At 45.2% G+C, this 16,984-nt stretch overlaps 1 protein-coding gene across 2 annotated transcripts in view; it reads left to right on the top strand.

Annotated features, from left to right (window-relative positions):
* Window positions 1–227: 227 nt before the first annotated feature.
* Window positions 228–16,984, top strand: part of LOC142596545 (transportin-1-like) — a 64,853-nt gene continuing 48,096 nt past the window's right edge. For both annotated transcript variants that reach the window (XM_075725731.1, XM_075725730.1), the window contains exons 1-2: window positions 228–332; window positions 4,220–4,295. In XM_075725731.1, the coding sequence (XP_075581846.1) occupies window positions 228–332; window positions 4,220–4,295 (181 nt within the window). The remainder of the gene's footprint in view (window positions 333–4,219; window positions 4,296–16,984) is intronic.

Here is a 16,984-nt window from a genome sequence, read left to right as displayed (position 1 = left end):
CTGGTCGGTGCGGTGTACAGCGGGTGGCGGCAGGAGCAGGTTAGTGCTGTCCGTCTGTGGGGCCGGGTTTGGCGGGGTGCGTGGGTGAGAGTGGACCGGGTGCCGCGCAGCTAGCTAGCTAGCTTGCTTGCTTGCTTCCTTCCTTCCTCCCTCCCTCCCTCCCTCCGCCCGGGGCCTGCTGCGCCGCTAACCGCGGCTGCTTGTTTGGAGTTTTTCAGCAAGTCAAGATGGAGTATGAGTGGAAGCCCGACGAACAGGGGCTTCAGCAGATCCTGCAGCTGCTCAAGGAGTCCCAGTCCCCGGACACCACTACGCAGAGAGCCGTGCAACAAGTATCCTTGGTCGAGGCCTACGCCGCGCGGGCGGGCAGGCAGAGCAGGGCCGCGGCGGCCCGGGCAGACGCTGGGGAGGCCGGGGGCGCCGAGTGGGGGCAGCGCGGCCACAGGCCGGCGCTGCGGCAGGCGGTGGCGGCCGGGCCTGCCCGGGGAGCCGTCACAGCGAGCGCTGTGGGCCGAGCCTCCGCCGGAGCGGGTGGCCGTGGCGCGGCGTTTGAACCGCTGAGGCGGCCTGTGGGCCGCGGGGCCGCCTTCCCCTGCCGGGAGCCCAGGCACCTGTTGCGAGCCTGGAGCCAAGGTTCGTTTTTTTTTCTTTTTAAAGTCCTGGCTCTGGCGTGGCTGCTTCGGTATCTGCTGCTTTCCCAGGTTACCCCACGCTGGGCCGCTGCCAGCGCCTAGCTCTCAGCTGCGGCGGGAGCGCGGCCCTCGCCGTGGCGGATCCTACGAGAGGGCGGGGGAGGGGGAGCGGGGGGGGGGGTCGCTGCCCGCCGGGCTGAGTTGGCGGTGTGGCACGGGGTACCTGTCGCCCCTGAGGCAAAGCAGGGGTGAGCAAGGGCTTCCTAAGCTAATCCGGCGCTGGGATTCAAGGCGAAAGCCGTAGCTGGTGGGAGGAGTGTCCCCGGTGGAGCCGCTGCCTGCATGCTCTCGTTGGCCTGCTGGTTCTGACACTGTATTTTGCTACGTTGTGAGGATGTTTCTGCTTGCCTAGAATCCTGAGCCTGAAATACTTCTCGTTACAGTCTTTACATTTCACGAGAAGGGGGAAATCTACTGTATGCGGCTTCTTGTGCAGCTTTGCAGTGCATTTTATGTTAGTGTTGTGGATTGTTGGTTTGTTGTTTGGGTGTCATGTTGTAGTGTCTGTCGTTCCCCCCCCCCCCCCAATCTCTCTTGATTGTAATAAGTGATGAAATAGCAAGGTTTTAAGGAATAAAGATTGAGAGAGGAAAATTTTACATTAAGACTAATAGAAGCATAAGTCTTGGAAAAATAAAGCTCTCATCTACTGTCTCCTACTCCTTGAGCTAACTATATAAGTGCTTTAAAATATCTAGAAGTCCTGAAAGGATATCCTCCTATGAAGAATATGAGTTTAGCATCTTGATCCCTTTTTATTTAATACATTTGCTTGAAGGTCTTCACAGAAAGCAACAGAATTCATTTATATAGGTAAGAATATATATATATATATATGTTATTTTAGGAGTTTAGCTTGAAGCCAAATTTGCTTGACTTCTAGGCTTTCCTAACAGATGCAGTCAAACTTTGGAAGGCTTCTGTTCTTATCTGAAAGGTGAAGGTAATTTTCATCTTGTTCTTGCAGCTATGTTTCAGATTCTTAAGATGCTATTGCTTCCTTTAACAAATACGATACAGAAGTGGCTAAATAAAGCATCCTGATAATGCCCCAAACTTAAACAAGTGCTCTTCTTTAGTATTTCAAATACAAAAGTGTTTATAGCGTAGCTTTCATGTAAAATTACATTTTAAAGCTCTGCTCCAAATAATGGCATCCAGTTTGTTTTTTGAAAATAGCAGTGTATGTGCAGGATGGGCAATAGAAATGCTGTCTGTCTTGAAGATGAGTAGAAATTTACTGAACAAAAGTGCTGTTAACTGATGCTTGAAATTCTTCTTAAATGGCAGTGGTAACTCCCTGCTGTGCTGAAATACCTGTGTTTTCAAGGAGGTCCTCATATGTTCTGTAAAGGTTAGATAAGTGGCACATTTTTACCATTGTATTATCAGTTTGGGAAAATGTTCTAATACAACTTGACAGGCCATGTCCTATAATTAAAAAAAAAAAAAAAAAAGTGTTCTTTGAGACTGTTTCCACAAAAAATTGTGATGGCTGTTGTATTGTGGAATGCTACTTAGTAGCATGTCCAAGTAGGATGGTGATTAATGGCTTCAATTTTAAAGTACTTTCAGTCCATAATTCTTTAAATAAGATTATCAGTGTGTTGACTCTCATGCTCTTTATGACACAGTTTTGGCATATTTAGGTGTTTAGAACTCAAATGTAATAAAGTGAGTAGCATAGGTTAGCCAAAACCCTTTGTTAACAAAAGTTATGAATTGGTAAGGCTTTCAAACATTTTACAAATGAAGATATAGATATTTCTTGGAGTAAAAAAGAAAAAGTTAAAGTGGGTGAAGAAATTGATAAGAAAATATGGCCTATAAGCTATTATTTGATTCCTAGACCAACTAGGTGTTTTCTAATTAATTTTCTATTTAATACTGCTCTTTCATTTCTTTCTGCTTGCTTCTGCTGCTGTTTCTTATTTGAACCATTGGAATTCACAGTTGTTAGTAATGTTTGACTGACTATTTTGGTGATTATGTTTCTGAAGCTTGTAGAAGAAGAAAAAAAACTTCTAAATGTGCTACCCTACTTGGCTGTTCCTTAAAGAGCTCTTTGGCATGGCACCTTTGACAACAATCTTTGGATGTGTATTTCTTCATTTCTAGGGGCCATGTAGAATGTTCTGTATTATTTTCACTTGCTGTGACCATCCTTCTGTTTACATTTCATCTCCTGTGTGTTTCACAGCAAAGGAGCTTGTGGCTGTGATAAGTACGCTTTACTCTCTTATTAAGTGGAAAGAGGGCAGGTTTCTCTAGCAAAGTTACTACTTGATGCAAGCAGTCTAAATATCTAAAAATGAAGTTTCTTAAGTTTACGATTGAGACACTGGCTATTGGTCATTGGAAGGGCCATCAATGTCCTAACATAGATACATTTGGCTAAGGTTTAGCAACTTTGAATATTTAGAGATTTAGCTATACAGCAAGTAAAGTAAATGCCTATGAAGCAAATAATCTTCTAAAAATATTTTTTTGTTGAATATCCTGATTGTTTGCCATACTGATGATATCCAGTAGGTTTAGTAACTTAAAGATGACACTGCATGCTTATGACTTAAAATACTGTTGAGCATAATACTAATTAATACCAGGGTGTGAGAACAGGATACAAGGAGGATGTCAGATTACTGTTCTAGCCAAGCAGTGGCAGAATACTTAGAAATTTGAGGCAGAAGTAATGACAAATTTTAGAAAAACAACTACATACTTCTAGCTGTTCAGAAACATAATCATTCTTCCTGCAGTTTCCCAAAGGACATAGTGAAGAGGCTGGTATTGCTAGTAAGATACTTATTCAGAGAGGTGTCACTCTAGAAAATCGGTTTGTGTACAGAAGGATATTTTATTTTTTAAGAGACCATGGATAATCATGAACTTCTTGGTACAAATATCTGGGCATTTACAGTTAAACAGACTCACTGTTGAAAGCTCAGGCTGTGGCTAGTTAGCATCATAAAGTATATGACTAATTAAAGTGAGTAGTTTATCAAAACCATAATAGCTGTTGTATTTTAATGCTGAAATGCTTTTATTTATTGTGGAGAAAAAAGTGATGTATTATGGGATTGTGTCCTTGGATTCCTTAGGTTTGGCTGGCTTCTAAGTGTAAATATTGAAATCTAAAACTCTACAGAGGAAGGTGGGGGGGTTGGTGGTTTTTTGTTTTTGTGGTGTGTGGGTTGGTTTTGTTGTGGGGGTTGTTTTTGGGTGTGGGGTGGTTTTTTTGGGGGGTTTTTTTTGGTTTTTTGCTTTAAAATATTTTTAAGGATCTATTAATTTCTGTCTCTCCCTGGATTCTTTTTTTCAGATTTCAACATAACTAAAAGCTACCGCTTCAGTATGAAAATTACAGAAACTGTTTTCAGATTGTTCATACTCTGTATGTTGTGAGCTTATAGTCACAGCTGTTTGAAATGATGCAGTAGTACATAACTCACTCAATAATCATAGTATCCAGAAAGCTATAAATGCTGTGTGTGAAGATTCAAATTTCCTTAAGTTTCTCTCTTCAGAAACTAGAACAACTCAATCAGTATCCAGATTTCAACAACTACCTGATTTTTGTTCTTACAAAGTTGAAGTCTGAAGGTAAGTTCTTTAGATGTTGACTGTTTTATTCTATTTTTTCTTTTTTTAATTTATTTTATTTAGCTTGAAAGAAATAGGAAGGTGATTTCTGTAGTCGGTTTGCTGGTTGGTTGCTTTCCATAGTCATGTAAAACTCTCTATCCTCTCAGGGGTCTTTGTGGAAAAAGATCTGATAACATGTTGGTGCTTGTAGTTTCAGTCTAGGAATAGATTTCATTCTAAATGTCCTATGAAATCTTCCCAGAAATGTGGGAGCATGATACTTCTATCAGACTATAGCGAAATTGTGAAATAACTTTGCACTTCATGGTGGTGAATCATGACTATACATATTTGTTGTGGTTTAACCCCAGCCAGCAACTAAGCACCACGCAGCTGCTCACTCACTCCCCCTGCTCTGGTGGGATGGGGGAGAGAATCGGAGGAGTAAGAGTGCAAAACACTCCTGGGTTGAGATAAGAACAGTTTAATAATTGAAATAAAGTAAAATAGTAGTAGTAGTAATAATAACAATATAATAATAATAATATACAAAGCAAGTGATGCACAGTGCAATTACCACCCGCCGACGGATACCCAGCCAGTTCCCGAGCAGCGATCGCTGCTTCCCGGCCAACCCCCCCCCCCAGTTTCCATACTGCCCATGACGTCACATGGTATGGAATAGCCCTTGGGGCAGTTTGGATCAACTATTCTGGCTGTGCCCCCTCCCAGTTTCTTGTGCCCCTGGCAGAGCATGGGAAGCTGAAAAGTCCTTGACTGGCATAAGCAGTACTGAGCAACAACTAAAACATCAGCATGTTATCAACATTATTCTCATCCTAAATCCAAACCACAGCACTATGCCATCTGTGATTGTGATCTCCCTAGTAATCAACCCGTTAAATATTTTGAAGATCACGTACTAGAGTTGTCAAAAGACCATGTCTGTCAGAATCTTCATTCTGAAGTCTTAATTCTAATAAAATGTTATTACTTACTGCTGGCTTATTTTTATGGACACTAGTACAAACTGTTTATGGCATACTGTGTAGCCTCATCCAGTTGGTAAATTCAGGCAGTTCCTTACTAATGATCAGGGGGCGTGAAAGACTTTCTTTCCAGTGTACTACAGCTACTGATTTGTGAGGCCTTTGCCAGTGAGAGAGACTTATTTCAGGATTTCTTTTGGCACATCTTCTGTTTGTTTGTACTTAATGTGTTTGTTTTTGGGAGGTTTTGGGTTTTTTTTCCCCCCTAGTGTCCTGCTACCAGTGCTTTTTCTGCCTTCTAGTGCTTCACCTCTGAGTTTTTGAATGTTTACTTTTTTGCACTTTGATTTAGATTTTACTTACATGTGGCCCTGTAACGTTCAAAGCATCAGCAAGAACATTTATACCACGTTTGAACAAGTGTTTTGGTTGTGCTGTCAACTTACTTCAGGAGGAAGAAAAGAGAGGAGGAAGAAAGTATATTTGAAGGCAGGAGTATATCCAAAAGTTTTTGTGTGTTCTGTGTAGGAAATCTCCTGATAATTTTTAAGGCCTTGGGGGAATACCTCAAGTTTGAGAGAGAGAGTGCACTTTTAAGACCTGAATTGGCCAGGATATTACATTTTTGAGCAAGGTACTAGTGTAGATAGAAAGTATTCAATACTTACTTGTATGCTATCATACTTTAATTGTTCATGTGCTTTATACCATTAATAGAAAAATGGAGTAAGTCTGGTAGTGGGATTTGGAGTTTGTACAAAGGATATGGCGAGAGGATTGTTCCATATCTCTCCCCCCCAAATATATTTTCTAACACTGCCTTACTTGCCAATTTCCCTTTCTTCATTCTGTTCACCACTTGAGCTTGAGGTTCTAGATACTGATGTGTGTTTAGTGATGTATCAGAATCTCTTTGCAACAGATCTCCTTAGATTATCCGATAGTCTTTTTTTCCCCTTCTTAATGTTTACATGCATCAGTCTGTCTGGAATGGAATGAAGGGTAGGAGATGCTAACCGTTGTAAAAATGGTTGTTTTAAAGTAGTAAATCTTGGGGGGGAAATTGGGATCTAGCAGGTTGAGGGGGGCAAGCAAGCTGGGGAGAAGTAGCAAGTTAACCTCTAAGAAGAGGTGTTTGGGATCAGACTGCACTGATATCTCTCATAGGTACATCAGGTAGGTCTTTTGTGAGACTTCTGAGAAGCAGTTGTTGCTTCAGAGAAGCTCTTGTCCTGCCTCAGTGACATTTTTAGTCATAATCTTTTGTCCAAGGCAGCTGTTTTTAACTTTTGTATTTCTAGTTCAGGAAACTTGCAGACTACTGAAGGTGCCATAATTTCATAGTACTTTTCATAGTACTTGTCAAGTTCCAAATATCCTGTTACCTTGCTTGGGTAGGACTAATGAGGGATGAGAGAAGACTGTTGGTTGGATTTGCTTTGAATCCAACCAACAGCCCTCTGTTGTCCCTCATTAGTCCTGCCTAAGCAAGGTCAAGAGACCTTTAGAACTGCTATTCAGTAGTTACAATATTCTTGCATCCCCTTTTGGACCAGTAGAGGAAAATGTGATGGACTCATCAGGTGGATAACCGTCTTCAGTACGACTGGGAAAGTATTCTTTCCTCTCCCCTCCTGAAGAGGGTTCTGTTGGCAGTCTGTCCTGCAGCCTTCCCAAGGTTGTTGGCTAGGGGAAAGAGCTGGTGTGTTTACACTGCAGACCAAAGTAGAGATACTCGTACTGTTGGAAGTTCACACTTTTGTTATGGCCATACTGTCCCAGCAGAAGGAGCCATGGAAATAAGCTTCCAATATCACTGACAGCTTATTCAATGGAACTTAAGGTGGTTTGATAGCTAGTGCATGAGAAAGACCTTGATTTGATAGTAGGTGTGACTAACCTTTGATTCAGTTTTTGCCACTGTTGAAACAGCTGCTGAGAAAACTGTACTTAAAGAATCATTTAGGTGACAGCTCCTGAACGTGGAAATTCTGTAACGGTTGATTAAAATGTGTGTTAAATACTCTTATTTTACTGCAGTGGAGGTTATACCAAGTTGCCTGCAGAGGCATAAGACTGGCCAAAGACAAATAACTTTGCAAGCAAAATTTTATTTGCGAGCAAATAACTTTGCTTGCAAAGCTGTCTGTTTCACTGAGGCCTGCCTCTAAGATATCTTATGGGTAGGTTAGGGATTTGCTTTGTTTTAGCACAAGAGGTATTACTTTTCAGTTGCAAAAAGTGTAACTTTGTCATGGTTTAACCCCAGCTGGCAACTAAGCACCACACAGCGGCTCACTCAGTCCCTCCTGGTGGGATGGGGGAGGGAATCAGAAGGGCAAAAGTGAGAAAACTCATGGGTTGAGATAAAGACAGTTTAATAGGGAAAGCAAAAGCCACGCATGCAAGCAAAGCAAAGCAAGGAATTCATTCGCTGCTTCCCATGGGCAGGCAGGTGTTCAGCCATCTCCAGGAAAGCCGGGCTCCATCACGCATAACGGTGACTTGGGAAGACAAACGCCATAACTCTGAATGTACCCCCTTCCTCCTTCTTCCCCCAGCTCTATGTGCTGAGCATGACGTCATATGGTGTGGGACATCCCTTGGGTCAGTTGGGGTCAGCTGTCCCGGCTGTGTCCCCTCCCAACTCCTTGTGCCCCCCAGCCTGCTCGCTGGTGGGGTGGGGTGAGGAGCAGAAAAGGCCTTGACTCTGTGTAAGCCCTGCTCAGCAATAGCTAAAACATCCCTGTGTTACCAACACTGTTTCCAGCACAAATCCAAAACATAGCCCCATACTAGCTACTGGGAAGAAAATTAACTCTGTCCCAGCCAAAACCAGCATAAACCTTTTTCCTCCAGTGTTAGCTTTGTCGGGTTCCTGTGTCTGAATGCTTATGACTTGCTGGATTTAGGTCTGTTGTGTTACTCCTACACGTATATGTGTTGTTTTTTCTGTTTTTAAGCTTCTGTGGGCACTGTTAAGCTGCCAAAACTTGTTAAGCTTGGGTCTTCCTGGAAACAGGTGTTACCCTGCTACAATTTCATCAGTGGAAGTATATGGCCTGGCTTGCAGCTATGACATATGCATGCCCTAGCTTTAAGCACTTCCTTTCTTTAAACTGCTGTGTATTTCTAAAGACAAACCCTGATCTTAAAAATATCACAGACTATAGAAAATATTGAAGAAAGAGCATGCAGTTCTAGAAGTTGGACAGTAGGCAAACTGATGGAATAAAATATGATCCCAAGCCATTAAAGATTGGGGTACAGGTCTCTAGAAAGTACTTCCCAGGAGGCATGGTGCTTGGAGATCTTCCCTAGTTGGGTGAGATGGAGTCCAGATTAACTGAAAAATATCTGAATGGAAGATGGGGTTTTTTTTGTTTGGTTGGTTTTTTTAGTGTCCCCTGAGCTGAGCTCAGAATCCTAAAGGCCTCTCTTCTGCTAATGAGTTGTTTTCTGGAGTGTGTGCATGTTGGTGCCGCTGCTTCTAAGATCACTTCCTTTATTTTATATGTGTGTGGTGGGTTGACCTTGGCTGGCTGCCAGGTGCCCACCAAGCTGCTTATCACTTCCCTTCCTCAACTGGATGGGGGGAGAAAATATGAGGAAAGGCTCATGGGTCAAGATAAGGACAGCAAGATCACTCACCAATTACCATCATAGGCACAACAGACTCAACTCAGGGAAAAATTAATTTAATTTATTGCCAATTAACACCAGAGCAGGATAATAAGAAATAAGAACAAATCTTAAAACATCTTCCCCCCACTCCTTTGTTCTTCCTGGGCTTGACTTCAGTCCTGATTTCTCTACCTCCTCCCCCCAAGTGGCACAGGGGAATGGGGGTTGCGGTTAAACGCTTTCTCTGCTGCTCCTTCCTCATCATGCTCTTCCCCTGCTCCAGCGTGGGGTCCCTCCCATGGGACGCAGTCCTCCACAAACTTCTCCATCGTGAGTCCCTTCCCACGGGTTGCAGTTCTTCATGAACTGCTCCAGCATGGGTCCCCCACAGGGCTGCAGGTCCTGCCGGCAAACCTGCTCCAGCGTAGGCTCCTTTCTCCATGGGGTCACAGGTCCTGCCAGGAGCCTGCTCCAGTGCGGGCTTCCCATGGGGTCACAGCCTCCTTCGGGCACATACACCTCCTCTGGCGTGGGGTCCTCCATGGGCTGCAGGGGCACAGCCTGTCTCACCATGGTCTTCACCACGGGCTGCAGGGGAATCTCTGCTCTTGGTGCCTGGAGCACCTCCCCCCCTCCCTCTGCACTGACCTTGGTGTCTGCAGAGCCGTTCCTCTCGCATATTCTCACGCCTCTCTCTTCCGACTGCTGTTGCCCAGCAGTTTTTCCCCCTTCTTAAATATGTTATCCCAGAGGCACTACCACCATCGCTGATGGGCTTGGCCTTGGCCAGCGGTGGGTCTGTCTTGGAGCCGGCTGGCACTGGCGCTGGCTCTGTCGGACACGGGGGAAGCTTCTGGCATCTTCTCACAGAAGCCACCCCTGTAGCTCGCCTGCTACCAAAGATCTTGACACAAAAACCTACTTCAGGAGGATAATTCTGTCAGTTCCCTTGAACTTTATTATTACTTTTAACCTGGAATTACACCTTGCTTTATCTCATCACAGCATCCTGAACTTTGTGAATGAGAGGTGGATCTGGCATATGCTAATTTATCAAAAGATGGTGGCTATTGTCATTCACCAAGAATACTCTTCAATCTTCAGAAACTCAACTTGTGAGTTAGGGAGCATTGGGTGTGATGACTATCGTAATCTTGCCATAATATTTTGTTGACGCGAGGTTGTATCACCATATGCTGAGATCATGCTGTCTACTTGCATCAGTAGAGACTACTGTGTTGTCTCTTGGTAACATTTCTCTATTGAACTCTAAGGATAAACTAAATTGAGACTTCGTAATCTCTGCAGACTATTCCTACTATGTTTATGCCTGTATCCTTTCCTTGAATGAGGTCTTCGCAACTCTGAGAGAGCAGAAAAGGAAGCTGTCTTTATATGGTGTCAGAATTAACGTGGCATTCTATTTAGCCTAATATGGCCTTCATGTTGGTGGATGTTTTATATTAAAATTGCAAGAACAGAAATGGTGTCAAAGCTTACCACTTCTTAGGTAAGATATGTTATACCTAATGCCTCTCTATGTGGTGAAAAAAGAACAGAACTACTGATGAGAGGATCTATTCTAGTTAAGATTCCAACTGTCCATCCTTACTTTCAAAACATATGTCCTTTTTCAGATCTACCTTTTATCCCTGTTAGACAAGAGACAGAGGACACAGTTAGTTTGCACACAGTTCCTGTAAAGTTTTGAGTTTGACTTCTTTTACCCTGTCCTTTAGGAGTGTTGCTGGGCTCTTGGCAGGACCTAGGCTAAAGGGAACATATATTGAGACAAATGCATGATGTTCCTGATCACTTTCTGCTGGCCCATATAGCCATAGTTATCTATCTTGATGCAGCTATACAAAGTCCTTGTGATCACGATCTTGGATCATGTTTTAGTGACTGATTCTTCACCCAATCCTAACGTGCGAACTCTAGTCTTTGGTTTTACTAGAGTGTTATCTCAGTAGATTGATCATGGCCTGGTGTGAGGCTATCATACTCAAGGATCAGAATCCTCAAGACTAGTCTGAAGGTAGATGAACTGGGATTGAGAATACTGCTTGAGTACTGCCTTTGTCATTAGCTTTAAGGATGGTCTTTTAATTTTATTTCTAAAATGCTTTGGATTTTTAAAACCAATTGAAGATAGAGCAGTGTCTCTGAAACTCTTGATCTTGTTCATATGATGACTTAGTCATTCAGAGTACCTTACTTTGACATAGAATATTGCCATGGAGGGAGGTCCTGTCCCCATCCATCCCTTGCTGGATGTGGGGGGGAACATTGTCACCGAGGACAAGGAAAAGGCTGAGGTACTTAATGCCTTCTTTGCCTCTGTGTTTAACAGCCAGACCAGTCATCCCCAGGGTATTCAGCCCCCTGAGTTGGAAGACAGGGATGGGGACCAGAATGGAGCCCTCATAGTCCAGGAGGAAGCAGTTAATGACCTGCTATGCCACCTGGATGCTCACAAGTCTATGGGGCCGGATGGGATCCACCCGAGAGTACTGAGGGAGCTGGCAGAGGAGCTTGCCAAGCCACTCTCCATCATCTATCAGCAGTCCTGGTTAACAGGGGAGGTCCCTGATGACTGGAGGCTTGCCAACGTGACGCCCATCTACAAGAAGGGCCGGAAGGAGGACCCGGGAAACTACAGGCCTGTCAGCCTGACCTCGGTGCCGGGAAAGATTATGGAGCGGTTCCTATTGAGTGAACTCAAGAGGCAAGTGCAGCTCAACCAGGGGATCAGGCCCAGCCAGCATGGGTTCATGAAAGGCAGGTCCTGCTTGACCAACCTGATCTCCTTGTATGACCTGGTGACCCGCCTGGTAGATGATGGAAAGGCTGTGGATGTCATCTACCTGGACTTTAGCAAAGCCTTTGACACAGTCTCCCATAATATTCTCCTTGGGAAGCTGGCAGCTCATGGCTTGGATGGGTGTAGTCTTTGCTGGGTAAAAAACTGGTTGGGTGGCCGAGCCCAGAGATTTGTGGTGAATGGAGTTCAGTCCAGTTGGCAGCCGGTCACGAGCGGTGTTCCCCAGGGCTCTGATTTGGGGCCAGCCTTGTTTAATGTCTATATCAGTGATCTACATGAGGGGATTGAGTGCACCCTCAGTAAGCTTGCAGATGACACCAAACTGGGTGGGAGTGTCGATCTGCTGGAGGGTAGGATGGCCCTGCAGAGGGACCTGGCGAGGCTGGACCGATGGGCCGAGGCCAACTGTATGAGGTTCAACAAGGCCAAGTGCCGGGTCCTGCACTTGGGTCACAACAACCCCATGCAACGCTCCAGGCTTGGGGAAGAGTGGCTGGAAAGCTGCCTGGCGGAAAAGGACCTGGGGGTGCTGGTCGACAGCCGGCTGAACATGAGCCAGCAGTGTGCCCAGGTGGCCAAGAAGGCCAACAGCATCCTGGCTTGTATCAGGAATGGCGTGGCCAGCAGGAGCAGGGAGGTGATTGTTCCCCCGTACTCAGCACTGGTGAGGCTGCACCTGGAATCCTGTGTCCAGTTTTGGGCCCCTCAATACAAGGAGGACATTGAGGTGCTGGAGCGTGTCCAGAGAAGGGCAACGAAGCTGGTGAAGGGTCTGGAGCACAGGGCTGATGGGGAGCGGCTGAGGGACCTGGAGGTGTTCAGCCTGGAGAAGAGGAAGCTGAGGGGAGACCTTATAGGTTTTATAGGTCGTATAGGGGAAATGGGGTCAAGCTGCGCCAGGAGAGGTTTAGATTGGATATTAGGAAAAATTTCTTCACGGAAAGGGTGGTCAAGCATTGGAACAGGCTGCCCAGAGAGGTGGTGGAGTCCCCATCCCTGGAAGCGTTCAAAAAACGGGCAGAGGTGGCACTTGGGGACATGGTTTAGTGTAGTCTACCCTTGATTGGTTTAGTGTGGACTTGGTAGTGTAGGTTAATGGTTGCACTGGATCACTGGATGATCTTAAAGGTCTTTTCCAACCTAAACGATTCTATGATTCGAAGTTTTTGTTTCAATACAAGTCACCACAGATGGTAAATTATTTTCTGGTAATAATGACACTAACAATTCATATAGCTCAGAAAGCAGAATTTGAAATGGCTTTTTATAAACTATTATTGGGATCCAAAGCAGTCTTTTGGGTTTGATGTGAATGTTTTCTGATGAGCGTTGGAATTTAATTTGATCTGGACAGCAGTTTTCATTAATCTGTTCCATTATGAACTTTCTTGGTGTGTTGGTGTTGAACGATCTTTGAAGCTGAGCAAGAAAAAGATCATTGTGTGAGGTCAGGTGTTGATTAACCAGCTTCCAGTTTAAGGAAGGTATTTTTGAAAAGCAGGATTAATCCTGAGAAGTGGTTCAGGAGCTTTAACTGTTTAACTAAAACAAATACCCCCCTACTACCACCACCCCCAGTACCATCATCCTACATGATGTCATTCTTACATACACTAAAATAACTGCCAAGGAGTGAATCTGATCAGATTACAATTCAGAAGTCAGGTCAGATTAATGTACTCTTACAGTTTAAAATACTGCGTAACATATGTAGTGTCCTACTTAAACAACAGTGAAACTTTTTTTTTCCCTTTGTCCTGGTTTCAGCTGGGATAGAGTTAATTTTCTCCCTAGTAGCAGGCACAGTGCTGTGGTTTGGATTTAGGATGAGAAGAATGTTGATAACACCCTGATGGTTTAGTTGTTGCTGAGTACTGCTTATGCCAGTCAAGGACTTTTCAGCTTCCCATGCTCTGCCAGGGGCACAAGAAACTGGGAGGGGGCACAGCCAGAATAGTTGATCCAAACTGCCCCAAGGGCTATTCCATACCATATGATGTCATGGGCAGTATAGAAACTGGGGGGGGTTGGCCGGGGAGCAGCGATCGCTGCTTGGGAACTGGCTGGGTATCGGTCGGCGGGTGGTGAGCAGTTGCATTGTGCATCACTTGCTTTGTATATTCTTTTATCATCATTATTATTATTTTCCCTTCCTTTTCAGTCCTATTAAACTGTCTTTATCTCAACCCACAAATTTTACGGTTTGGTTTTTTTTTTTCCCTGATTGTCTCCCCAATCCCACTGGGGAGGGGGAGAGTGAGCGAATGGCTGTGTGGTGTTTAGCTGCCTCCTGGGTTAAACTACAACAGTCCTTTTTGCCACTCAAGGTGGGGCACGAAGGGTTTGAGATAACAACAGATCTGACCAGAGCATGTTAAAACAAATTTCTGTTAAGCATTCATTATACTAGTTTAATAGTCACTGGTCACAATGCTGATTCATTTGCTCTCAGAGTTGTTGTGTTTGTCCTCAGAGTTGTGCTATGTAACACCTTACTTGCCATATGCGCTCCCTGTCGTGCTGTTTAATCCAGCTCCCAGAGGTGATAAAGTTATCGCTTTGCTGTATTGTGTAACACTGGCTTATGGTATGATAAAATTATCGGCTCAGCACTGCCATCATTCCCGTACTTCAGGAGCTTTGGGAGTCAGTTCTTGGAAGCTATTAATAATTACACTTTTTACCTCTTCTGCTCGGAGAACCAGTCTATGGGGGAGGTAGAAGGGGACACTTTCCCTTTTTCCTTCAGGCTAGTTACACCAGCTCTTGAGAATTTTGAATATCCTTGGGATGTTCAAACCAGCATCCTCCTACTGCTATGTCTCCTGAATGCAGTTCAGGTCTTGTTTACGGTTAAACAACTATTTAAGAATATCATCCAGAGATCTACCCCCACGATGGGCACTGTGGCTGAACTAGTGAACTAACTTGTGCCCGTATCAGTTGCCGCTATACACAAGAAGAAATACACAAGAAGATGGGCTTGTTTAGTAAGGGATGTAGATGAACCAGGGCCATCATGAGAACAGGAAGAGGCAGAACTCATAAATGAGATGGTAACCACCTGATTTTATCCCCGAGTGAGCTGCGAGATATGGGAAAAGATTTCAGTCATTGTCCAGGTGAGCACATTGTCACCTGGTTGCTCTGATGCTGGGTGTGGTGGGTTTGATCTTGACTGGATGCCAGGTGCCACCAAGCTGCTCTATCACTCCCCTCCTCAGCAGGACAGGTGGGGAGAAAATGAGATGGGGGAAAAAAAATAAAACAAAACCAAAAAAACCCTTGTGGGTCAAGATAAAGGCAGTTTAATTAAAAAAAAAAAAAAAAAAAGCAAAGGCTGTGTGTGGAAGCAAAAAAAAAGGAAAGAAAGATTTTTATTCTCTACTTCCCATCAGCAGGTGATGTCCAGCCACTTCCTGGGAAGCAGGGCTTCAGTACGCATAGCAGTTGCTCTGGAAGACAACTGTAAATAACGAATGTCCCCCCTTCCTCCTCCTTTCTTTTAGTTTTTATTTCTGAGCCGACATCATATGGTATGGAATATCCCTTTGGTTGCTTTCGGTCAGCAGTCCTGGCTCTGTCCCCTCCCAACCTCTTGCCCACCCCCAGCCTACTGGCATTTGGGGGTGAGGGGGGGGAATGTTGGCAAGACAGCCTTGATGCTGTGGGAGCACTGCTCAGCAGCAGCCCAAACACTGGTGCGTTATCAACACCTTTCCAGCTACCAATGCAAAGCACAGCGCTATGAGGGCTGCTATGGGGAGAGTTAACTCCATCCCAGCCAGGCCCAATACACTGGGATAATGGGGCCAGTAGCCTGGGATTAGAAGGTAGGGAAGCCAAGCAGCTGGGATCTCTTTCCAGGGAAGGGGGCATTGACAAAGCAATTGGACAAGGGGCACAAACCCTCAGCCTCTGGATGTGACTTCTGTCAAGCGTGAAGGAAAGGTATCCCTTCAAGGAAGATATGTCACCCAGGCAAGTGGACCACCATGGAGAGAGGTATCCAGTACCTGAGGGAATTAGGTGTGCTGGAGGCGATTTATGGTGACCTGGACAACGAGCAGTTATCCAAAGATCCAGATGAAGTCAGGTGCACATGACCCATGTGGCAGAAGCTTGTACAGAGCACACCATTGTCATATGCCAAGTCGTTGGCAATACTGACCTGGGAAGACAGAGGGAACCAACGGGGGATGAACTGGCTGGCTAACTCCGGCAATACAAAGAAAGTCTCTCTTACTCCCTATGGGCCTGCGTCTCGGCTGTGGAAAAACTGTCCCGAGAGCTCCAGCAACTCAAGGAGGATGTGTCCTACTTTCCACTTGTATGGACAAGTATCTCAGCCATTGGGAGTAAGTGTCCCTCTGCTCAAGAGAGAGGATATAGTGGATACACACCACGGGGCTTTACCTGTGGTTTTACCTGTGTGACCACAGAGAGGACATGAGGAAGGGGGATGGAAAATCTACCTCGACCCTAGAGGCATGGGTGCGTGAGTTGCAAGGAAAAACTATTACAAAAGGCGGTTCTCCCAGGAAAATTGCAGCTCCAGTTTCCAGCGAGCAGTTCCCCAGACAGAGTAAGAGGGCTGATTTTACTTCTGACTTCATTAAAGGGACTTTTGATTTGCATCTAAAACGAGTAACGAATACTATGACCAAGATTAGAGGGGCCCTGCCTCCAGCCAGGTGGAGGAAAGGGACAACCGGATTTACTGGACTGTGTGGATTCGATGGCCAGCCACATCAGACCCACCGGAGTAGAAGGCTCTAGTGGACACCGGTGCACAGTGTACCCTAATGCCATCAAGCCTTAGAGGGGCAGAACCCATCTGTATTTCTGGAGTGACAGGGGGATCCCAACAGCTAACTGTACTGGAAGCTGAAGTGAGCCTAAGTGGGAATGAGTGGCAAAAGCACCCCATTGTGACTGGCCCAGACGCTCCGTGCATCCTTGGCATAGATTACCTCAGGAGAGGGTATTTCAAGGACCCAAAAGGGTACCGGTGGGCTTTTGGGATAGCTGCTTTGGAGACAGAGGAAATTAAACAGCTGCCCACCTTGCCCGGTCTCTCGGAGGACCCTTCGATTGTGGGGTTGCTGAGGGTCGAAGAACAACAGGTGCCCATTGCTACCACAACTGTGCACAGGCAGCAATATCGCAGCAACCGAGACTCCCTGATTCCCATCCATAACCTGATTCGTCGCCTGGAGAGCCAGGGAGTGATCAGCAAGACTCGCTCACCCTTTAACAGTCCCACATGG

This window comes from Pelecanus crispus, chromosome W, assembly GCF_030463565.1.
Source record: "Pelecanus crispus isolate bPelCri1 chromosome W, bPelCri1.pri, whole genome shotgun sequence".
Classification (NCBI taxonomy): Eukaryota; Metazoa; Chordata; class Aves; order Pelecaniformes; family Pelecanidae; genus Pelecanus; species Pelecanus crispus.
Note: the sequence above shows the minus strand (reverse complement) of the source record. Positions and strands in the feature narration are given on the sequence as shown.